At 48.1% G+C, this 25,832-nt stretch overlaps 1 protein-coding gene across 1 annotated transcript in view; it reads right to left on the bottom strand.

Moving 5' to 3' along the window:
* The window catches only part of Slc6a11 (solute carrier family 6 member 11), a 119,238-nt gene extending 93,830 nt beyond the window's left edge, over positions 1-25,408 (bottom strand). The window contains exons 1-4 of the mRNA XM_052172636.1: positions 25,168-25,408; positions 21,819-21,953; positions 21,557-21,697; positions 17,961-18,051 (exon numbers count right to left, since the gene is read on the bottom strand). Of these exons, the coding sequence (XP_052028596.1) occupies positions 17,961-18,051; positions 21,557-21,697; positions 21,819-21,953; positions 25,168-25,408 (608 nt within the window). The remainder of the gene's footprint in view (positions 1-17,960; positions 18,052-21,556; positions 21,698-21,818; positions 21,954-25,167) is intronic.
* Positions 25,409-25,832: the final 424 nt, after the last annotated feature.

Raw genomic sequence — 25,832 nt, 5'->3', positions numbered from 1 at the left:
GAGAAGGAACTTGGTGAGAAGTATCTGGAGCTATCTCTAGTTCCTTGTCTCTGTAGAACGTTCCTGATAGCTAAAAAAAAGTCTCCATTCAGTTCCCTGCTCATCTTTACTCTCTTGCTTGCTCTTCAGGAAACCTCCTTCTCAATTCCTTCAAGCCGACAAAGTGTTACCCACCCTGCACACTCCAGTCCAGTCTCCTTGCTCCAGTCCCCAGAGCAGGGTCACCACACATGGTGCAGATGTGCACTGTGCGCCAGGATCTCTGAGGCTTCAGCAATGCAAGCTACACTGTGGAGAGCAAATGCTTGAGGCATTGCAAGGCATCCATCTCCATCCCAGACACCAGCTCTGCCCCTGCAATGTGCACGCAGCCAGCGCAATCTGCAGATGAGAGAGTGTGGCTCTCTTCCAATAAAACTTCATTTACAGAAACAAGGATTTGGCCAGTAATTTGCTGACCCCTGTGACTTCTTCAAGACACTGAGTTCTCAGCTCACAGTGGAACCTCATTCAGAAAACACTGTCCACTCCAGACTTCCCTAGGAATTCTCTTAGAAAGCCTGAGATAAATACCCCAAAGCTCTGTCTGACCTAGCGCTCCCTAACTGTCTTTACAGGCATCCTTCAGGAAGATGTGGAGCAAAACTGCAGTAACACCCACTGCCCAGCCACTGGGGTGGTTGCAATGCAAAAGGTAAAAACTAACAAACAGCACCAGAAACAACAGAGTCTCATACATTGTAAAGATGTAGCACAGGTTGGAAGCCCTGGGTAGCAGCTTGGTACTTTTGTAAAAGTTAGACACACACACACACACACACACACACACACACAAAACCAACTTGGGCTGATAAGGTGACTCAGCAGGTAAAAGTAAAAGTCCTTGCTATGTAAGTAAGGCCCCTGTACTGAGTTCAATTTCTGGAAACTGTGGTGTGCAGAGAGAACTGACTGTTGAAAGCTGTTCTTTGACCTTTATACATACATGACCATACCTTCACATGTGGTGCATGCGCGCGCGCGCGCGCGCGCGCGCGCGTGTGTGTGTGTGTGTGTGTGTGTGTACACATAACACTAATAGTAAGAACCAAAATTTAAGTTAAAAATAATCCACCTAGCAATTCCACTCCTGAATACATATTGCCCCAGAAGTAGAAAACACAGGTTCAAACCCACACATTAATGTTCCCAACAGCATGTAGTCCTCACAGCCCCAAGGAGAAGCCAATCAAGCTTCTACCAGCTATGGACACCAAGAGGATGTGCAGTGTCCATATGACATAGATTTTATTACTTAGAAAAAAGAGGATGCAGTGTAGGGTAAGGATTTCCAACCCCAAACCCAAGTGCTACCAAAGCAGAAGCCTTTTGTGCAGCAATTTGACAAGGTAAGTAGAAAACTCCAGCCCACAGTAAACTCCAGACACTCTGGGCGTACTCTATAGTTACCTTCACTCTGATGTATGAGCTGTGTATGAAGCATAAATGATTTTGTGTTTAAACTTGGTGTAAGTATCTCAAAATCGAGGAAAGAATTCAAAGTCTGAAACCCTTCTGGCCCTAAGCAGCGTAGACCAGGGATGCCTCTCCTGCACCGAGTCAAGCTGTCCTGTCAGGGATGACCCTTGAAAGCGTTAAGTGAAAGAAGCCGTTACCACAGACCCAGCTCCATTCGTATACTCTGCCTAAATGAAGCAAGTCCACGCAGACAAAGCAGATGAGCAGTGGCTTGTGGTGGGAGGAGACACACGATAGACAGCGGCAGTCGATGGACAGTGGGGGTGGTCTGAACCTGTGTTGTGATGCAGCCTGCTCTAAGTTTATACAAGACAATTGAGCTGTATGCTTAAAATGGTAAATTGCACCTCAATAAATCTACTAAACAGATGCTCAGAAACAAGTGCCCACTCAGTATGTGTCTGCTTTCTAAGGTACATGGTTGTCCCCAACTTCAGTTACCAATAGTCTGCCATATTCTATAAAGTGGGACCTCTCAGAAATAAACGATTTCTAAATCTTAAATGGTACACCGTTCTGTGTGGCATGACAAAACCTCCCACTGTGCCTCTGCGTCCCATCCTAGACATGAGCTGCCCCTTGGACCAAAGTCTCCCACCTTAGGAGCTTCCCTTAATTTGCTTAATAAGAACCACAGAGTGCAAGAATGGGGACTCTGGTGACTTTGTCCCGGTGGTATTTTGGGATGTAACTATTAGTTATTATTGTTAATCCTAAGTGGCCACCGCAATTCCACATTTTGTGTGACATGGACAGAAACCTGGACACTAGCCACACCACTAGTGTGGTGGCGCATGCCTGTAATTCCAGCACTTGGGAGGCAGAGGCAGGTGGATTTCTGAGTTTGAGACCAGCCTGGTCTACAGAGTGAGTTCCAGGACAGCCAGGGCTACACAGAGAAACCCTGTCTCAAAACAACAACAACAACAAAAAAAAAAAAAAAAAGAAACCTGGACACTTAGGTCATTGTTTGGTTTTACAATTATTGTTTAGAGGAAGTGCAGTTGCCACACATGTTTTACTTGCTGGTTTAAATGAGAATGTTTTCCACAGACTCATGTATTTAAACACTTGGTCCCCAGTTGATGGCACTATCTGGGGATGTTTAGGAAGTGTAGCCTCTTTGAAGGAATAACATTACTGGGAGTGGGCTTTGAGGGTTAAAAACCACTCCACTCTCAGTACGCTTCCTGCTTATGGTTCAAGAGGTAAGCTCTCAGCTGCTCGCCGCTTGCTGAAGACTCCTCCCCTCTGGAACCATAATCCGCAGTGAACCCTTCTGTCTATAAGTTGCCCTTACTCAGGGTTGGCCTATCCCAGCAGTAGGATGGTAGCTGATTCATCTGCCCATGGCCACAAACCTGATGGGTGGCACAGCCTGGCTTTGAACTCTAGTCTCCCATCCATCAGTTCAATGCCTCATCTCTCCGCTTGTATGTAGCTGTGTGATGTGAGCAAAGGAGTGGGAGGAGGAAGATGGGGTCAGAGAGTCTAGAAGTATGCACATCTGACAGCAAGGACAGAGACGGTCGGTCACCCAAGGCCTGCTCCTCTGTGGGAGGAATGGACAGAGTTCCACAGGCTAGAGACAAGTACACCCACCAGGAGAAGCAAAGGGTTGCATAGCTGCAGGTGACTCACTGAAGCTTCCCAGTGCAATCTGTCCTCATGCACAGGACCTCAGGTTGGTTGTCTAGCTCCAGCACCCTGCCTTCCCACCTCTTCAGTAGGACTCAGGGAGCTCAGAGGCACTGTCCAAGCCGCAGCCATCCCCAGAATGGCTCTGCACTAGTGTAAGCCCAGGGACACTCGGGTCCTGTGCCCCACTCATCCACGGCAGCATGGCTGAGAGTCACAGTTGTAGCAGACAGACAGTAGCCAAGGGACACACAGGCAATGGCAGTGAGGAGTAGGGTCTTCTAGAGGTCACCATGTCCTGTTCCTTCATGCCTTTGAGAGCTAACCAGAAAGTCGGGGGAGGGGGCTGCAGGAGTGGCAGGAGCAGATGGACGAAGGGACCAGAGATCGAATCCTAGCCACCCCTCACTGAATGCCCACTACAGCTCAAAGTAAGATTAGAAACTGTTCCATGGGCAATAGGCTGTGCCGGATACCTCCCTGGCAGTCAGAAACACCCAGAGGGAAAGAAATGCTGGACACAGGAACTGAGCATCCTGGAGCTGCAACACAGCACAGTGAGTGCTGTCGTTTATCCCTGCGACTGCAGGCTGACTACAAGCTGCAGCTGCCTGCCCTTGAACAACGCAGACACAGGATAAACCATGTATTTTTAACTGAGGAGCAAACCCCAGTCCCCACACATCAAAGCCCGGTTTGTGAGTGTTCTCCATTTTCTCACCCCATGAAGCTAAGTGTGGAAGTGGAACAGTCGTGAAGCCAGACATCCCACTCCGCTGCTGAGGAAGAGTCTGAGACTCTGAATTAAGTCCTCTCGGTCGATGAAGGAGCCTTGGGTTGCCTCAGGTTTGGGAATCCCTCTCCATCCTGGATGTTGTCCATCTGCCCACTCAGTGGGAAGATGATATAGAGCACAGGGGAGCAGAGGTGTGTGTGTGTGTGTTCATGCAAATCTGGACAGTGTAATATGCCTTTATAACTCTGTTAAACACAATCTGAAATTGTGAAGCAGCAGCCATTTCCAAGCCTCCCTGCTCCTGTCTCTGAATTACAATCATTTATTCACTGGCACTTCCTGCCACCAGTCAGAGGACCACAGATGACTTGTCTGAGCCAGCATCGATTCACCAGCCCCTGTCCTCCCAACAGGCAGCAGACAGGATCAGTCTCATGTGCAACATCTGGCCCAGCACAGCAAGACAGGAAGTACTAAAACAAGGTTCAAGGCCCTTTCTAAATGATCCTCTTAGAGTGAAGGACAAACTGCAAAGGCCAGATGCCTTTGTTCAGTACAGATACTGGAGCCTTCTCCGGCCTCCCTCCCCTGGCCTTTTCCTATCAGGAACATGCCCTATCTAGTGACAGTCTTCCAGGGCTGGGTTGTGGGCACGGGGCTGCTGGCAGAGGGCTGCTATCGGGACTCTGTGGGAGGCGTGTGCCAGTGGATGTTGTACCTGAGATTCAGAGGAAAGCGGACATCGTTTCAGGAGAGAAGACCAAGCAACCAGAGGAGGATGAAGGGGGAACCGGAGGCTGTGTTGAGCACGGCTCTGGCTCACCCTGAGAGGTACCTCAATAAGACCGTAACCTCTGACCTCCCGATCCCCTGAGATGTGCTGGGCAGATAACCAAGCTACACAGGTGGTCTACACAGGTGGGTATTAGGAACAGGCATTGTAGACCCCCCCCCATGTAAAAGCAGAGTACACAGTATGTCTGATAGTGACCCCCCCTTTCCTTACTGCAGCCATCAGGATGCAAAAGGAGACCTGTGCACCACTGGCTCCTTCCCTTTGTATAGTGTAATGTGTCAATAGAATTGCCCGTACCTTCTTGGCTAATTTCTTGATGCTTAGCTGGCCCTGCAAGCCCAAGTCTCTGGCTCCCCACACTACATCCTGGAATCGATCAGCTTTTCATAACTGTCCACGAAAACAATGCCTGATCCTCAGTGGGGGCTTTCAGTGAGTGGCAAAGACCATGTCAGAACACAGAGTGGTCCTTCCTTAGATGGGGCTCTGGGCCAGGAGACAGCTCTCATGGGGATGGCTCCCCATACGGTACACAAGAGCAAATAAGGTCTCCCTGGAGCCTTCTCTACTCCTCAAAAGTTACTGACAGTAGGACGGACGGCTACTGGGACCACCAGGAAGGTTACATTGGGTATGGGGAAACCTGAACAGTAGATTTTGGCAAGAATCTTCCAGTTTCAGCAGCACAGGATTCCAGGGGCAGGAAGAGAGTGAATTGTTAGTGGCGTGATCTCTTAGGGGCTGGAGTGGGGGTGGGGGGAGTGCAATACATGATTTACAAGCTTCCATAGAAACATAGAACACACTATATTTTAGTTGCTAAAACTCCATTTGCTAGTGATGCAACCAGTTAAATATTCAACAGTTAGAATAAAGAGGTCATGGCCCTGCTGGGACAACAAAGAACCATTGTGGTTTGTGTTGGCAAGTGTCTTGACCCCTTCCCTGTTCCTAGCTGTGTTCAAGTCAAGGGTCTCCAGTGCCTCAATGAGGGGACAATGACAAGCAGAACCCTCACGCAGATGAGGTCCTCTGCATATGCACAGCCTGCAGCAGCAGAGACCAGGTGTTCAGGTGTAGGAGTGAATGATGAACTGGCTTTGGAGTTCAGGTCCAGGAGTTGGGGTAACACCCTTGTGTTGGTTAAAGGGAAGATGGGAGATCTGTCTTCTGCCCACCTCTTAGGGCTGACTGCAGAACTAAATGAGTTAATATTAATAAGAATGAGCTAATAAGTAAAACTTAATAGGACGGGGCTAGGGTTCTAAGTGGGACTGTCACACAAGCAAAGAGAATCATCGGGATTGACAGCTCATTCACGGATGCCATGAGTCCTGCTTTTATTAGGACAGTTCTGCTAACTGTAACTTGAAAACTCAAATACAGAGCATAGATCAAAGAAGCAAAACTCTGTTACTATCTATTTTCCCTTTCTCTGTGTCCTACTGCTGGGTAGTCTGTGAATAAATGACATCTCACCTACCCTCCCAGACATGCCTATGGGGTTAAGGGTTTGTGTGTCTTCAAGCATCCATAAATACAGGTGGAGTACCCTCTAATCTGAAAGCCTGAAATATGAAATGCTCTAAAATCTTAAACTATCCGCACCTCCGTGTTTGTGTTGGTGTATGTGTATATGTATAAATGTATGTATGTGTGTATGTATATATGTATGTGTGTATATATACATGAGCCAATGTGTATATATAATTCTCATGTGTGTGCAAGTACTAACGAATGTGTGTTTGCATATATATGGAGCCCACAGGTGATGTTAGCTGTCTTCCTTGATCATTCTCCATTTTAATTACAGAAGCAGGGTCTCTGGCTAAACCCAGAGTTCACCAATTGAGTGTAGCTACCCTGCCTGCTTAGGGATCTTCTGTCTCAGCTTCCCAAGTGTTAAGATTATAGATAGGCTGGCATGTCCACCCATCTTTTATGTACCTCGGAGCAGAGGTCCTAAGTATTTTACACACTGAGCCATCTCTCCAGACCCATAAGAAACTTTCTGAACTCAAACACTCCTCAGTACACCTGATGTTACAAGTTGCACCTGAAATTCCAGCACCCAAAAACAACGACCTTTAGGCTGTGTGTACTAAGTATAACTTCATAATGAGCAATTTCATGTTTAGACTCTGATTCAATTCTGTCCTCATTCAATATGGTTCTACAGAGACTCCAGAAGCCAAGGAAGGGGGGAACCACTTCAGATGCCAGCACCTCAGTCTGCATAAGTCTCTCTCCACACTTTACCCCTCCTTCCCCTCAGCAGCTCCCCTCTGCTCCAACACATCTCCTGCTTTGCTCTTTTCTATAGCTGTGCATCATATCACTCATGGGACATCTCACGTGTTGCTTTGTTGTCTTTTTTTTTTTAAAAAAACACCACAAATGGTGCTCCCACAGGCATGCTTAGACTATGCATAACTAGTGTGGTCACACCCCAGAAAAAGCTTTCAGAAATGATCCAAAGCTTATATGCATCCCAAAGTTGGTACTTGTAAGACCCCTCTCTTTGTTGCTGTCAAACAAAAGAGACAAACTTTGAGTCCTGGCCAGTTTGGAGCCTCCCATGAGTCTCTACTGGGAAAGACCCACCCAGGATATGATGTGAGGTCAGAAGATACCTTACAGCAAGGGAAAACACTGGCAGAGGCTTCGTAAGTCTTTGCACCAGGGAGCAGCGCTGCTGAGCAGAGTAAACCACCCTCCAAGATGGCTTCTATCCAGAGTTCCCAACAGTTGAGGACAGTCCCTGCCTCCTTCTGCCCAGGATGAAACCAGCTTCCTGCACCCAGGCCACACCCAGCACACCTAGGCAGTGCTCTGTCCTATTCCCAGAGCCACAGAGACTCTTTCAGGACAGTCCACAGGATCATTTCCAACCATCCACAAAGGCACCCCATCCAGACAAACTTGGGGCCTATGCTGGGCAGGTATTTTGTCAACTTGATACAAGTTAAAGAGTTGTCTGGGAAGAGGAAGCCACAATTGAAAAGATAACTGTGCCACCCATCAGACTGACTGTAGGCACGTCTATGGGAGTATTCTCTTGATTGATGATTGGGGTAGAAGGGCCCAGCTCATTATGGGTGGGTGGGTGGGTGGGTGGGTGGGTGGGTGGTCCTGAGAAGAAGCAGCTGAATAAGCCATGAGAACAAGCCAGCTACAATCCTCCATGGTTCCGGACCCTCTTCCTGCTTGAGAACCTGCCCTGACCTCCTCAGTGAAGGACTATGATCGGGAAAGGTAATCTGAACACACCCTTTCCTCCCAGGGTTGCTTTTAGTCCTGCTCTTTATTATAGCAATAGAAAGCTGACTAAGATGGAGTCTCTGTCAAGTGTATCAGGAAAGTTCCACCTTACATGTATGTCCCAGAACACATACATGTCCTCCACAGTGGGGGTCACATCCTGCACCGCTCCTCTGCCCTCAGAACTTGTCCCTGACATATAAGGCTACTTTTCCATTCCTCCCAGGTCCCTGCTCAAATGCATCCCATCAAAGTCTACCTGACTCCAACCCTCTCAAGTCTGTTAGCCTGCTGGCGTTTTCCTTAAGAGGATGGACCCTGACTGACATAGGCACTCTCTCAATGGTTCTGTTCCTAATGTACCTCAGGCCCTCCATGACACCTGGCCAGAGCAAGTTCTCTTGAAAGACATGCATAGCAGTTCCCTTTACCCAGAGGCAATGTGTATGGCAGCTCCCTCCTAGCTAGAGAACAGAAGTTTCAAACGCCCAGTGGCTGTCCGATACCACACAATATGAGTCCCTTACATATGCCATGCTTTCCCTATACATCTAAATGTGCACTAAAGTCTAGCTTGTAAAGTAAGCGTAGGGAGAAATTGCAAAGGTCTCGGCCACCTGAGTGCATATTTTGCCCTTTGGGAAGTGGAAGCTGGAAGACTGTGAATTCCAAGTCAACTAGAAAGTCAACAGATTCTAAGAAATAAGAAATCTGAGGCCATTCTAAGCTAAAGAAACTGTTCCCAGCATACACGTACACACACAGAGGGGCGGGGGGAAGGGGATTGGTAGAATAGGGAGAGGGGAAGGAGACAGGGAAAGAAGTGTGGAAAGAGAGAGAAATTAATTTTTCCTTAAAGCATTTGCTGACTCCTCGTTGGCACATCTGAAATTCCAGTATTCCTCTTGTGTACGTGGGCTGTTACTAAACAATATAAAAGTCACCTGAACACAGCAGCTTGATACCACAGCACCTGTCCAAGATGCTCTGAGTGCCTGGCAGGCAGAAAGCTATAAAGACACTGTGCATCTCCCTCCCCTCCCCCTCCCTCTCCCCGCTTCCACTCTCTCTCCCTCTCACTGCAGGACAAATGACATTTCACCCAGAAGTACAAGATTTCATCTTACTACTTTGAACAGAGTGAAATTTAAAACACAGGAATACCAATTCGTTTATTTCTAGAATTTTCCACTTAACATTTTTGGTCAGCTGACCACAGGTGAGGGGGTAACTATTGTAAGTGAACAGATGCACGTCCCTGCCACCTCAGCCTCTCTCCATGCACACTATAGCATTGTGTCTAGAGTCCACAAGCTCTACGTGTGATGCGTGAGCAGTGTCTGTGCTCCAGTCTCTGTAAGTCCCTTCTCCTAGCTCTACAGTCAGCCATGTGGACTTCTATTCATCCTTTCAAGCCCAGCTTGGGTCAGCCCCTGCACCTTCACAGAGCCTGTCCCCTGAGCTGGATAGGCAGTCTCCCTCTTCTTGGCTGTGCAAGCATCCCACAGGTTTTTGTCAAGTACTTCAGGAAGTCCCGCCCTCTCACTTCCTGCATTCCTCTACTGTTTCTCATGTCTCTGGTACTTGTTGCAAGCGTCCCCAGGAGAAGTTCAGACAAGGTTAAAACTGTTTGTTGAGCATGCACCACGAGCCAGGTGTTCTCCAAACACTGTCTCATTTGACACTAATGTGACACATTCAGCTATGTTCTGAGGAGCACACACACATAGACCTCCAGAGGCCACCCAAGTTGCCCAGGGGCACAACCTTCATGGGAAAAGAAAGTGACTCCAGCCAGGTCACAGCACCTGCCACTGAGATCTATTCTTTAGCCACATGCAGGGTGATGGGTTGGGGCCGATCAGGGTCAGGAAGCACATGTACCACAGTGTTTAGACCTAGAGCAATGGTCTGGGGTCCTTCTGTCCCTGAAGTAGGGGCATGATACAAAGGCTTCTTCAGGTCACAGGCTGCGTGCAGAGGCTGTGACAGCTCAGTCCCAGCCACTACTCTGCCTCAGCAGAGGTGAGCAGAAGGAACACTGTGGCTCAGTGTGCCTGACATTTGAAATAGAAACCACAGTTGAGAGAATGTCTCCGTAAGGCTGCAGGCAAGCCTGGAAGGGTCCACTCCACTCTGGGTGATGCCAGGTGTCCTGGGTGCTATTGGAGTGGGCATGGGTCCCCAATGGAGGAGCTGGAGGGTGGTCCAGAAGAGCTGAAGGGGCTTACAGCCCCATGGGAAGGACAATGACCCAGGCACCCCAAGACTCCCAGGGACTGAACCATCAACCAAGGGGCACACATGCTTCCAGTCAAAAATGTGGCAGAGGAAGGCCTTGTTGGGCATCAGTGGGATGAGTGGTCCTTGGTCAGGTGAAGGCTCAATAGAGGCTCTAATGAAGGGAAACCAAGGGGGGGTGAGAGTATGTTGGATGGAGGGGCAAATATGTGGAGGCAGGGGGAGGGAGGAGGAGTTGGGGGTCTTTGGGGAGGAGGGAAATTGGGAAAGGTTTTACCATGGCAATGTAAATGAAGATGATATTCAATTTTTTAAAGAAAAGATACCTCAGTGTGGAGAAATCGAGGGGGGTAGGTGGGAGTGGGTTGGGTGGAGGGGCAGGAGGTGGGAGGATGGGTTGGGGATTTTCTGTGAGGGGGGAAACAAGGAAAGGGTATAACATTTGAAATGTAAATGTAGAATATATTCAATAAAAAAAATTAAAAAAAAAAGAAAGAAAGCAGTGTGAAAAGGCCACAAGGCACAAACCAGCCACCAGCCCCCCTCCACAGCCTCTGCGCCAGTTCTTTCCTCCAGGTTCCTGCCCTGCGTGAGTTCCTGTCCTGACGTCCTTCAAGAATGGATTATGATGTGGAAGTAAGGATAAGCCAATTACAACTGGCTTTTGATCATGGTGGTTCATCACAGCAACAGAAACTCTGACTAGGATACTCAATAAACAGGAGCTAACCTGTGTGTCTGCTTACAGCCAGGCAGGGCCTCATGTCCCTCAAGCCTCCTCACAGCTACCCAGGCAGGCCAGTAAGACAGGGAACAGGCAGAGTCTGCCTGATGGTTTGGATCTTAGATGCCCCTGTAAAGACTGAATGTCTAGTGATGGCACCAAGGGGAAGCCATGGGACCCTTAGGAGGCTGAGCCTAGGAGGAGGCCAGAACACCGAGACATATGCAAGAGGCTGACACTGGAACCCAGTCCCCTTCCAATCTCCATCCACTTCCCGGCCACCGTAAGGTGAGCCACCTCCTCCTCTGTCACTCTGTCACTTGCGCCCAGCATGTTGCACTCTGCTGACATGGACCCAGACTGGACCAAATGAGCAAAGACTGAGACTTGTCAAACCAGGAGAGTCACAGACACTTCTCCTTGGAGCTCTTTACCTGGGGTGTCTTGTCACAGCAGGGAACACCAACTAGCACAAGTCTCCATTTCACAGGCAGAGGACCTGCTCACAAACCTTCTACCTGTGTAGCAGGCCTGTCCACACAGCTCAGTGGAGGGAGGTGTCATCACCTCCAGTGTTGCCAGGTGGAATTATCCACTTCCAACTTCCAGCCAAAGCGGAAGGGGCTATGCAGCCTGCGTGCGTCCGTTCACTCACTATTCCATTCATGGATTTCTGACACTATTTTCAAAGCATCTCAAATGTGCTGGTGAGCCAACAGTGAACAAAGAACACAGGCTGAGCTAGCATGGGGCTTGGACTACACTGAAGATGAAGGAGAACGAGCCGGTTCACAGACACAGGGTTTCAGGAAGGAGCTATGCAGAGAGAAAGCCGAGGGAGCTGGCACCATCCCTTGTGCCTCTCCAGAGGGTGTTGACATCTGAATTAAGACAGTGAAAACACAGAACCAGACACAGGCAAAGGGAGGGCAAAGAGCCAGGGGGGTGACCCTGGGACAGGCCAGGGCACATATGGGCCAGGATGAAAGGCAGCAACTGGAGGAGGAAAGGAAGAGAAGAGGATGGGAATGGGGGAAGGAGCAGAGCAGAGGTGGGGGGCAGAGAATGAAGAGGAAGAAAGGAGACAGAAAGAAAACAGGGAGGGAGACCAATAAAGAGGAGGAGGAAGAGGAGGGAGGTCAGAGGAAAAGGGAGGAGGGAGAAAGGAAGAAGGAGGAGGGAGGAGGAGAATGGAAAAAGAGGGAGGAGGTGGAAGGAAGAAGAGGAGGAGGAAGAATAAAATAAGGAGGGGCAGAGGCAGCAAAGGAAATGCCCAGTCTCACAGTAAGAAGCAGGCTTGTTCCTCTGAGCCTTGATTTCTATCCAAAGATGATGAATTAAGATATCCGTGGGCCTTTTAAAACTACAAAAGAAACAAACCTGCAGTAAAGATAATCCAGACAGACAAGGCTGGGTCCTGAATTAAAAAAACAAAACAAAACAAAACACAGAGGTGAAACCCGTCAGAGCCTAGCTGCAGCCCAGCACACAGTAAGTGCCAGGACATGTTCCTCACATGGGCATGCAGAGTGAGTGTAATTGCACACACCCTGAGTCTCGGTTGCTCATGAAACTCTGGGTCAGGGAGAATGAGGAGATTGAGAAAGGAAAGTGAGCACACGGCCTATCTAGTCTTGTCAGCTCAGTCTCACCAGAGGATGCAGGCTCAGGATTTAGAAATGCAGACATTATGCAGATAAGCACATGGGCTTGAAGCATAACGGTAACTAAGGGAAACCACCATGGCCCAATCTTGAAATGTGACATTAGAAAGACAAGCTGTCCCACCCCTACAAGCCCCTGCCAGAGTCAGAACCAGGACAGATGCAGGGTCTGGCTTGTCTTGTTGGCTGAGTGAGTCATTTGAGATACATTCTGAAAAGGAAAATGGAATTTTTAAATGGGTTTGGTGTGGGCTGGGCTGGGTGCTCTCAGCAATACGAAGCCAGACCAGCTGCGGGCAGGGAAGCAGCTACTTGGCATGGATGGCATAGATGGTCATCTGTGGCTTTGTTGTACTTGTGTATTAGAGACTGGCATTTGTCATGTTTCCCTTGAACAGTGTCTTTCTTACACACAGCAAGAGGCAGGCATTTGTAGAAGTGAATGGAGCAGCAGGCAGTCAGAGCCTGTGCTTCGACCAAGCATGGTGTGGATGACAGGGACTTGAGAACAAGTAGCAAACTGAACAGGCCACGCAGGAAAGAGAAGAAGGCACGGTGGTGGGACAGGTCCAGCATTCAAGGACTGTCAGGTGGAAAACTAGAATGTTCTTCCCAGAGTCCAGGATCAACTCTCGTCTCAAAGAAGAAAGAATCATGTTCTAGAAAAACCTTCTCCAACATGGGGCTGGAGGAGACATTCATGGTGTCCAGGGCACCCTGTGGAGAGGTGACTATCAGATGACTGGGAACTTGCGTTGATCAAAGATACATGATGGTCCCATCCAATGGCACAGCCATCAGCACTGCTCCAATGTCTTGTCTCTTCTCAGATCTTCCCAGGATGTGAACCCTCACATGACCTCTGTGCTCCAAGCCCTCTTCTGTGAAGATGAATTGCTAGGGTCTAACAAACGACACTCGAGGAAGTGCTGTCAGTGCACAGCAATCAGCACCTCACATGTAACACAGATGCGGAAGAGATGATGCGCTCCGTGCCCATTCATCTGCAGTGAGCAGACCAGTGGGAAAGGCTGACATTCTGATGTGTAGCAAAGACATGGTACAGCGGCGCTAGATGTGGTGGATGCCATGAATGGGAAACTTGTGAAGGGTGGGCTCCCGCCAGGGCCTCCTCGCCCTTCTCATGTACCACCTGTCTGCCTTCCTCCTGCACCTATGCATCCTATCAGCGCTCACAGAGAGCCTTTCTAAGCCTGACAGACAGCACAGGCTGTAGGCGACAACATTGCACATACAGCGACTTGTGCTGGCAAGGCGGCTGCATGGCTGCCATCGACCCTGGAGACATGAATTCAGTCTCCAAGACCCACATGATGGAAAGAGAAAGCCATTTCCCAAAGTTGTTCTCTGACCTCCACAATGTACTGTTGAATGCATGTGACCCCTTAAAATGAATAAAAATATAATGAAAAAAATTTTAAAAACCCACAAGAGTCACATGTAAGGTACAAAAGAAGTGAATGGTCTGTGGGGAAAACACATGCTACCTTATAGAGATACCATACCATGTCTTGTTTCAGGTAGGATATAGATAGATAGATAGACACATATATACACACATATATGTATACATATATACACATATACATATATATACACACATATATACACATATATATGTATACACACACATATATACACATATATAAGTATACATACACATATATGCACATATATATGTATACACACATATATGCACATATATATGTATACACACATATATGCACATATATATGTATACACACACATATATACACATATGTATACACACATATATGCACATATATATGTATACACATATATGCACATATATATGTATACACACATATATGCACATATATATGTATACACACATATATGCACATATATATGTACACACATATATGCACATATATGTATACACACATATATGCACACATATACACACATATATATGCACATATATATGTATGCACACATATATGCACATATGTGTACACACATATATGCACATATGTGTACACACACATATATGCACATGTATGTGTATACACACATATATGCACATGTATGTCTATACACACATATACACATATATATGTATACACATACATATATACACACACATATACACACATATATGTATACACATACATATATACACACACATACACACACACACACATATATATATATATATACCTTTTGTAACCAAAATAAGCTCCTGTACACTTATTTCTCAAGAGAACCCCAACCCAGAGTGGCTGGAAAGAACTTCACTGTCCTACCCAGAACCAAAGCCTCCTCCCTCATGAATACCTTTCAGAGGCTCCTCTTGAGACTGTGACCAGGTAAATGCCATTTGTTTGGAAGCTAAATGCTCCAAGGCCACACTTAAAGGCATCTAAAAGATCTAAATAAATGGAAAGTCAACTGAACCATTGAACTGAAAGTTCAGTCCGAGAGAGATGACTTTCTTCAAATCAAGCTAACAGGCCAATAGACCTCCACCCCAAAGCTCCACAAATTAAACAAAGTTGTTTCCATTTATTTCTTGGTGTTTGGGCTAAATAAGCTGATTCTAAAATGTGTTTGGAACAGAAGGATCGTTTTGGAAATAAACAAACAAGACTAGGTCAAGGGTCATAACAGCAGCACGGGTCGACAGACAAAAAGATCAACTAGGTGGGCAAAGAATGCCAAACAGACCTGTGCCGTTAGGAAAGCCTGGGTGTGCAGATGAGAAGACACTGCAAATCTGCTGCAACGGGGGACAGATGGGTAACAGCTGCTGGAGAAATGAACCTTTACATAAAAACAAAAGCTACATTTCTACCTTATATCACATACCCACAGTGTTCCTAAACACTCGAAAATCTGAACTTCAATGCTCTCAAGAGAAAATACAGAAACTGTTCATACAACTTTGGGGGAGGAAAGCCATCCTAAATAAGAGGCCAACTGTACCGGACACAAAGGAGAAGCTGGCACACACAGCATCAGTAAAACAGAAAATTCCGTACACCTTAAGAAGAGAAAGCCACACACTCAGAAAAGATCCTACAGCGAAGAAAATTACATTAGAAAAAGAAAAGTATAACGAGTGTCAGTAAGAAAACACAACCCAGAGAAATACAGGAGGCTTTGTCTTTCTACAGATACCTCAAAATCACAAAAAGATGCTCGCCTCTGGCAGTCAGGGAAATGCACATTTAAAATAGTAAAATACCATTTTGCAATCATTACCTGGGAGAAATAAAATCTGGCTGGAATGCAGTGAAAGGTCTATAATACAAGTATTTGAGAGGCAGAGGCAGGGGGATTGCTGGAAGTTCAAGGTTAGTGTTGTCTATGCAGCAAGTTTCAGGTCAATCACAGTTACACAGCAAGACCCTGTCTTGAGAAAACAACATGAAACAAGCAGAAACCCCTGCTCAGACGAAGAACTGCACAGAAAGTGGAGTACTCACTTGGGGATGGAGAGAGGAACGGCCTAAGTGCTGCTCTTGGAGACAACCTGACTTTGATTCCCAGTACCCACATGGCAGCTCACAATGATCTATAACTCCAGCTTCAGGGGATTTGACGCCCTCTTCTGGCCACTACAGGCACTGCATGTATGTGGTGTACAGACATACAAACAAGCAAAGTACCTTCACACAAAATAAAACACACACACACACACACAAAGAAGGAAAGAAAGTAGCAAACCAGCAGAAATTCGTTCAAGCTGATATTCAGGAAGCATATTAGAGCAATCTCTGCATCATCTATTAAAAATGGATGCCACACGTGCCCCACAACCCAGCAGTTACACCCTTGCCCATGGCGTCGATGTGCCCCCATTACAGTATGAGTTGGAAAGTGAAATCCCAATGCATTGAAAAGTAGCTTATGGGAACTGATTTGAATTGTTACCATGGGACCAACAGGGATTTCTTAAGGAAAAGCTGGATTTAGACCCCTTGCTCCTCCCTTGCCAGCCGATGATAGCGCAGCAGCCAGCTCTTGTCAGGCACCAGTCTCTCCACCCTGGACTTTCCAAACTGTACAAGTATAGGAAACAAACCTCTGTTTGTTATAAGTTGCGCAGCCCTAGGTATTTTGTTACAGTAGCATACAACAAACTAAGGTGAGTTTACAGACTAGAAACTGTCAAGAAAGCTCAATTAGTTCAACCTTGGTGAGATGGACCACAGTCTAACCCTACCAAGAAGACTTGTAAATACAAAGTAACCACTCATAGAGTGCAACCCTTAGAAGTGGGTAGGAATGAAGAAGCCTGGATCCTTGTGTCAATATAGACTCAGCTGAAACCACAACTGAGAAAAGAAACATAGTAAAAAGAAAACGTGAGAACTGGATACTAGTCCCAGAAAGGTTTACAATATGTAAAGCAGTGTCTGTTCTATTCCCGGCACAGACATAAACATAACAAATAAATATAAAGACCGACAGGAGATCTAAATTCAGCCAGATTTCTAGAGGGAAGAGAACAAATGGTATCTGGAAAGCCAATTAAAATCACTCAGAAACCCACCTTTGATCCTCATATGATGCTATAATTACCCACAAAGTAGGGGAGACTTCATCAATGATGTCAGGTCCCCGCAGACTGAGAAAGCTCAAAGAGCATTTGGTCTGACCTCGAATGCTTACAGAAAGCACCTATCTACACCTGGTCTGAGGAACCCTCTACAGTAAGAGTCAGAGCCACCGTATACATTCTGTGGGTCCTGCATCATACACGTCTACCGAGTACGGTTCATGAGGCACCTCAGAGTGATGCTTCCCTGGGGTAAATCTAGTGCGCAGCTTACACACAACTGTATTCCTCAGCCCCTGTGAGGGTGACAGTGCTTTAGAACTCTGATAAAATTGTGCTAGTTTCTGGGATAAGGGGTGCTCACAACCTCCTGGGTCCTTCTGATCTCACATCCTTCTTAAATACATTTGAAACCATTCACACACTTCAGGTGCTGAAAGCAAGCTAGCTAACACCACCCCCCCCCTTGCACCCCCCTCCAGCTTTCTGCTTTCTAAGGCTAAATATACTCCCAGCTTGGCTCACGGCAAGCATGCTCTGCCTTCTCCGCTGTTCAGAATGAATTTTTAAACTGTCCTTTTACCAAGCACTTCCCACCCTAGTAAGCAGGCATGCTGACATGTTTTCAAAGAACCAGAATGCATTCCTCTTAGCTGCTCCTGTGGGACTCCCCAGAAAACCCACACACATGCTTGCTTCTACGGCAGTCTGATGGCCACGGAGCCAAGAAGCTTGGAGTGGAGGGAGTTGGGCCTAGGCTTTTCCAGGAGCAGGGTGGAGGTGGGAGGAGATGGGAAGGCAGGGATGAGGACAAGGCCAGCTGATCCTTCACTTACTCCCAGAACTCCATGACCGGGGAGGTGGCGTTCTGCAGGGACACATGACTGTAGTTGCTGAAGTTCAGCTTCTGAAACTCCACACATTTCTCTGAGTGGGAACAAGACAAAACACATAGGAAATTAACCTTTGTGGCGCCGAACCCAGGGAGCACACAGAGCTGATGGCACTGCCAGGCGGTGTTGGCAAATGGGGGTCAGAACACACAGGGGAATCCACGCTTTGACAACAGCTTTCCCTGGTGGCCTGCTCTGGTTCTATCAGGAGGAGGATGTGGTGGGAGCAAAACCTCACTCTGTTCCCATCCAGAATCTGTGTGCCCCTCCCCCACCTTACTCCCCCCCCCCCAAACACACATGCACCATCTTCTGCTCTTTCCTGTCTTTCTTTGCTTAGCCCCCATCCATGGCATCAATCTCTGGCGCCCAGTGGCCTTGCTGGAAAGAACGGAGTAGAATAGACACCCCAGGGGCTCTGATGGAGCTGGGATTCCCATACAGCAAGAGGCGATTACTGGAACGGCCTCACAATGAGCTGAGGGCTGGGTGACCCAGCAGGACACCCATAAGAAGCCTTATTCTTATCCCTTCCCTCACGCCAATGAATCAGAAAAGTTGGTTATTGAGCACTCTCTTATCAAAAATGTGATTGCCAAGGAACTCTGCAGCAGAAGCATCCTAGTGTCCAGGTCCAGAGCAATCCTGAGCTGCCTCCTTCTCCAGGAAGCCTTCCTTGACTTCCCTCTCCTGAATTCTACATGAGAACCCCAAGACCCTCCAAGGAATCACCTTCTCTAACTTTCTTGACTATGAAAAGAAAGAAGCCAAGGATATAAAGAACAGCTGAAGCCCCACAGAACCCTCCCCCACCTCTATGAAGCCTACAGCCTGCTAAACACAGAAACAAGCCTAACTCCAGCCAGGGTTCTGCTGCTGGCTGCCATTGACTTGACCCTGCACCGGCAGACATGGCTGTGTGAGCCACTGGGCTGCAGGCTCCCTGGAGCACCGCCTCCTACATCGGCTGCCTTAGGACCTAGACATTCATTCAGCTCCAGTGAGGAGAAGGTGCTGCTACATCTGCCAGTGCCTTCTCACTCAGATGAACCCCCAGCTGCACCTGCCATTCAGGCAGGAACATACTAGGCACTGCAAGTGATGACGTCATGGGCTCTATAGGAAGGGGATCACAAGCCAGGAAGGTGTGTGCTCCACTGGGGATAGATTCTCATTCCTCAGGGACTACTGCTGGCTTATGCTGAAAGCAGGTGGGTCTGGGTGCTCAGAGAGTCTACACAGAAGTCTAGAACCCAACGTTGTCAGCAAACTGACTGGATATACCCTGGCCTGTTTCTGTAATGATGGTGTCCTTGGCATTTTTCAGACTCTAAAATGGATGCTGCTTAATATCTTTCTTACGAGGAAAAACAAACTCTGCTGGATGTGGTGGTCACACCTGGATTCCCAATACTTGGGAGGCAGATGCTGATGGACAGATGGATGTCAACCTGGGCCACAGAGCAAGTCCATGTCTCAATGCTAGCAAATTAAACCCTAACAGAATACAATAAGACAACCAGGCAGACAGAAAGGCAGACACACACACACACTCCCTCAACTATTTAAAATTGACCTGTCATTTGCATTAAGATTGATTATATAAAAATAAACGGTTATAAACCTGTGTGAGTATTCTCACAGATAAATAAGAAATTAAAATTATGGTAAGTCAATTGAGTCTCAGCACTTGATCTAAGATCAAGTATAACACAAGTTAAAGCTGCCTTGTGCACACCCATAATCCCAGCACCTGGATAGTGGGGGCAAGAGGAGCAAGAGCTCCAGGTCCATCCTGGGCTACATGAGACTCTATCCTAAAGATGCATGAATTAACTTATAAATGAAATACCAACTCAACTGGGGAACTGACACAAAGTTAAACAATACCATACCTTCCCACAATGCACAGAATAATTCCATGTGGTGATAATAAACTGCTTTTCTAATAGAAAAGCAGACCCACAGCCAAGAGGCAGGGTCTGTGAAATTAGCCTGCACAGCCCCTTTATTTTCCCAGCTCTGTCTTCTGCAAGCCCTTCCCACTTACAGCATGCCTCAGCTCATTCCAACATATCTGTCTGTCCGTTCGTCCATCTATCCTTCCTTACTTCTGTTCTTTTTCAGTGCTGGGGATAGAACCCAGGGCCTAATGTATGCTAAGCAATTGTTGAGCCACTGAACCACATATGTCTTGTTGACACATGATTTAAAAATTAAATATTGAATTATAAATTATAAAAACAGATTCAAGCCACAGAATCTCCCAAAAGCCCTTGATGGCGGTGGCTATGTGGAGATTCGGGGAATGTACAGGTTTGTAGTTTCCTTAACACACTAATAGTCTGGACTCCAAGAATATATTCCTGAATTTTAGTTTGATAAACATCTCCTTGAGGTCCCTTGCCAAAGGACAGCTGACTGAATCTTGGGCCTGAAGAGAATTGACAATTATCATAGAAGTGACTGAAGGCAGGTGAGGCAAAGACACAGAGACCTGGAAACTTGACTGCTGAGCTTTCTAGATCTGTCATGGCTGCTGCTTCTCTCAGTGACCAGTACAGTGAGTGCCCAGGCTCACTGCATCTCCACTCTGGGAGTGACAGCTTCCTCCCAGAAACAACTAACCATAGACACTAACATAGATGACTAGGTCAAAGAATGTGTCCCAATTCCAGTCAAAAGGCAGTACCTCTGAGAAGGGCTCAGAAGCCAAAGCTTGTCTCAGGAAGAAAGAGTGCTACAATCCATTGGTGATGCCTGCTGTGAGCACAGAAATCTCAGAAAGGGGTGGGACAGGTATTCTCCTTCTTTAGATTGCCAAAGAAGGCATGATAGGATGACAGATTGTATCTAAGTCAAAGATGACCTACAAGACTTTCTACTGTGTGTGTGTGTGTGTGTGTGTGTGTGTGAATGTTGCTGCCCTTAAACATTTAGCTGGTTTGAACAGGTAAAGCAAACCAAGTAACTTGGGTGTGGTGCTGCCAACTGTGCCATCTGTAAGCATTTGCTGCTTCCCAGTCATGGTTGTGGCTGTTGATGTCAAGTAGAGAGGTTTCCAGAGATGTAGTGTTTAAGGAAAAGTTAGGTACTGCACGGATATGGTCACATACAAGCAAACATTCACACATATATAATAAGAATAAATAAATGTTAAACGATAGAAACTAGAAATCAGGAGTTCCACACAATGTCATCTGACATTCAAATTCTGGCAACCAAATGCATTTTCGAGTTTGTGTTCACTACTATAAATGCAAACTTCTTAACTGCCCTTCCTTTAAACACCTGCATCTTACTATGGAAGATGAACCACTCAGAGAGGCAGGACTGGAGGACTCCAAGCGCTACCAGTCCAGTGCTTGGGTCAGACCTTAACTCTGTCTCCATGGCTTAGCCTTATTCCTAGCTGCTGAATACACTCTGGTCAGGTGACCATTGTTCCAGAGGCCACTCCCAGGAAACTGAACTCAGGGAGCACCACCAACCCCAGATCCCTCCACAGGACCAGGAGAGGCCCAGCTTGGAGACCATACCTGTGTTCCACTCGTGCCCACAGGTGGCCCAGGGGAGCTCGGTGGTGAAGCAATTGCTTAGGTAGAAGATGGCCCACGCCAGGATGATGATGTAGTAGACATTGAGGTGCGCCTCGATCACCTGCGTTGCATAGCCAATGCCTGTGCGGACCAACAGAAAAGAGTAGCTGGGGTCTCTGTCCTTGGGAACAGCCTTCAGCCGCTCCTGGCAACTTGGCATCAATGAAGCAAACTTCGCTTTGCTGAAGAAATCAATGCTTACCTTCAAATAAAGGGCAGACTCTCCTCCAGCATGTGATGCCGCCCTCACTTGTGAACTGCCCCAGAGCTGTTTCCAGGAAGAAGACCGGGATTCCACAGCAGATGAAAAACACCACGTAAGGAATCAGGAATGCCCCTGTGAGGGTGCAGAGGGGTAATATGAAACTACCCTGCTTTTCTCCAGGAGCACCAGTCCTAATCTGTGGGCATCTACCCCAGGGTGGCACAAGGCTCTCTTCCAGCTGAAATTCCAATTTGGCTGGAAAGGCCATAGCCAAAAAACATGGGCGGGGGTTTTGTGCTCTCTGCCACCTTTTTCCTTAAGCAATTCTCCCTCCTCTCTCTGGGCCTTGACTTCTCCAACTGTAAAGTGAGTTTTAATAATTAATAATTAATAATGCCATTGACCTTTTCCCAGGATGACTGTGTGACTAAAATAAGAATTTTTGAAAAAAAGTGTTTTGTTAAACAAAACAACAACACGTGTGTGTGTGTGTGTGTGTGTGTGTATGTGCAAGGGAAAGAGAGAGATTTACTTTCTGTGAGTGTGTAGGCATACACGTCTGTGCACATGTATATAGGGACCAGAGGTCAATGTCTTCCTCTATAACCTTGCCCCCATGTTTGGTACAAGGTCTTACAATAAACTCGAGGCTCACTAATTCAGCAAGACTAGCTGGCCAGTGAGCTCCAGGTATCCTCCTGTCTCTACCTCCCTGGTGCTAAAATGGCAGGTGTGGACTACCTACCACACATGGCTTTTAATGTGGGAGCTGAGGATTCAAACCCAACCATCATGCCTGAAGAGAAAGCACTGCACCAGCTGAGCCGTCTCTCCAGCCCCATCCTACCCTCCAGCACAGATGAAGCTCGTCCCCATCCTAAGGGCCGTTCCCTTCCCAACTCCAAGCTAATCCCACAGGGGTGAGCGAAGGAAGCGACCCCTCATTATTTTCTTGTAGTATCTCTCCATAAAAAGATTTTCCTCATGAAGAAGAAGAAAAAACCTTTTCAGAGAATCATACAATGAGAAGCACTGGGCTTCCAAGGGTTAAATGTCCCTGCACATATGACCCAGGTATGGATGGGGAGCACTAAGAAATTTGTAGCAAGAATCCCCCCTTCAAAGCTGGCTTAGGGTCAGCCTGGGTAAGGACTGTGCTAGGCACAATACCCATGGCCCAGTCCTTTCTACGAAATAAACGAAAGGAAGTTAGCGTTGCTCCTAGGCACAGATGGGGAAGCCCTCCCCACCCCCAAATCCCTCATTTTCTTTCTCTTGTCTAATAACCAAGCATGAAAACACAGTATTCTCCATCTGATGTTACGAATGGAGGTTTTACCTGAAATTGCTTTTGCTAAATGAAGCCTCTTTACCCACCGGATTAACAGCAACAACCTTGATCAATCCTGATAGTGCGGGCCTATCAGTAGATAGGCTTTGAAAGGTCTTAAATCTTTTCTGGGCAAGGAACTAATTTAAGATTTTTTTTTCCCCTGTGAGTGAGATACTTTCAATTATTGTGGGATCTACAAGTCTGGCCTTGTGGACATGTTATTTTTAGAGGAAAACCACAGCCCAGCTAGACTGAAGGCAGAAACTTATATTACAGGGCGAATGGCATCTGAGGCCTGACTCCAAATCTATTTGATTAAAAAGCTGAAGTGGTTCCCTTAAGAGCTTGTAATTCACCTGTGGGCCTCCATGAACCCAACAGATGACACTGGGGAGAAAGCCAGCTGGCCTGTGCACTCGCAAAGCTAGTACTGTAATTCTTAAAATAACTAACTCGACCAAGCCAGGGTGTCTGCACGGATGGAGGCTTTTGGCAAATCAAAGTGTAAAGAACCAACAATGAGTCACGTTTCAACTTTACTCACTACAACCTCAAAAACAATTTGTAACAGAATTCCTGATTAACCCCATTTATCATTTTCTATTTTGCAGAATGCTTCTTAGTTAGGCCTAACATTTCCTAGATGAATAAAGATGTTAAAATAGTTTCTGCCCCAAACTACCTTAAAGGTACAGCTTCCTAAGCGCAGACGGCAGCTTCTAAAGGCCCTGTCCGCACAGTGAATGAGGCAAGGCCTGCCTGAGGGCACAGGGTGCATTTTGGGTCTCCAAGTCTGCAGCCAGCTGTCTCCCCTTGCCAAGCCACGGACATCACTGGCCACTTCATTACCAGTGCAGGGCAGGCCTGGAGCAGCCTGTGCCTTCAGGGTGAATGTCCCCAAAGAAAAGACCTGAGCCAGGCAGTGTGGTTCGCAGGCCCCTGGGCTGTTTGTACAGGAAGCCCTGCATTGTCCCTGCCAACCAGCTTCTCTGTCACCTTTTTAGGGTTTGAAGATTTTTCTTGAAGATCAGGGGTAGGACAGGGAGGAGGGGAAATGCCAACACAGGCCTTTTCTGAGAGGAACCGCGCCACCACAGGTTTTCATGGGACCCCTTGCTACCCTGCCATCCTACTGTGATAGGAGGGGTGTGGGAGTTTGGGGGGGGGGCGTTAAGGGGGTCTGGGTACCACTCTGAGCTGGGAGAGAAGGGGGCCACAGCTTCAGTTCTTCCCAATGGCACTCCGTGATGCTGCCATTGGAAGGGACGCTGGTCTTCCCCCGTCTCACACACACATCGGGGTGGTTGCAGTTGTGGGTGAGTCTGAGCCCAGTAAAAGAAACTGCTTGGTGCCAGTTTTTCCTCCAGAGAGGCCTAAAATACTTTCCCTAGAAAGGGCCTGAAGAGCAAATTTAAAACACTACAGAGGAGAGCATGCACCAAAGCTCGTCTAAAAGTTCTCCGCAGGGGTCAGGTCGATCCTGCACTGAAAGCCTTTGGAGGCGAATCTCACCCTCAGCAATAGTAAAATGGAGAGCTTCTTAGACGCTTAGCCCCACCGTCTTTGAGATCCATAAAAGCACTGCCTTCCAAGGTGACTGACTGTGCGGCAATTTAAAAAATTACAAGACATGGCTCACGCCATGACCTCCCTTTCTAAAAGATTGCTCAGATCAGTCTTTTCCTGGGAGGACAGGGAGACTCCGAGGCTAAATAACAGGCTTCTGCCTAAGACTACAGCGAGAGATTCCTGAAAGCAAAGCACCTGGACCAGGTCTGTCCCTCACACAGGTGACAGCCGCTGCTCTGGGCCCCGGTGGCAGGTGGCAGGTGGTGGCGCGCTCAGGTGCGAAGCGGGCTCTGTGCACGCAGGCGCAGAGAAACAGGTGGGCCCCGCGCAGTCCCTTAGCCCCTGGGGACTGGGAGGCAGGGGGGAGATCGGGGCCCTGCACAAGAGGTGTCACCCCACCCCAGATGTCACCCCCGCGTTCCCCGCCATCCCCGCCGCACTCACCTCCGCCGTTCTTGTAGCACAGGTAGGGGAAGCGCCACACGTTGCCCAGCCCGATGATCTCTCCCGCTACGCTCAACACGAACTCCACCTTGTTGTTCCAGTGGCCGCGCTCATGGACAGCCTTGTCGCGCGCCTCGCGCGTCCCCGCCGCGCCCCCGCCGCCGCTGCCCTGCGCCTCGGACCCCCGCGCCTCCTCGGCCGCCTTCCCGTTGCCCAGGGGCAGCGCTTGCTCCGCAGTCATGGCCGCCCTGCCGCCTCGTGCGCCGGCCCCGGCTCTGAGCCGCCGCCCCGGGCGCCCGGGCTTTTGAGAGGCTCGAGAGGCGGCGGGCGGGGGAGCCGGGGGTGGAGCCGAGGGAGCCGCCCGGGCCGGACCGCACGGGACGGGGACGCGGTGCCCAGGCCACCTCCCGCCAGCCTGAACCCAGGCATGGTAGGGGTGCTGCAAGTCCTGCGACTTGACCTTGTGCACCCAGCGCCTCCCATAATACCTGACCTTGCGCGCACCGCACCTGGCTAACTCAGGGCACAGGCTTTGCCCTGGCTCACTGAGTGCAGGTAACCGCAGAGTCCTCTATCCTGGCACAAGGCTATATGATTGCTGGGAAACCTTATCTTCTACCCTGTCTCTGTGACCTTTCAAAGCTTGGGCCTCAGTTTTCCCATCT

The sequence above is a fragment of the Apodemus sylvaticus genome, chromosome 2, assembly GCF_947179515.1.
Source record: "Apodemus sylvaticus chromosome 2, mApoSyl1.1, whole genome shotgun sequence".
Lineage (NCBI taxonomy): Eukaryota > Metazoa > Chordata > Mammalia > Rodentia > Muridae > Apodemus > Apodemus sylvaticus.
The sequence above is the reverse complement of the archived record's forward strand: the minus strand, read 5'-3'. Positions and strand labels throughout refer to the sequence as shown.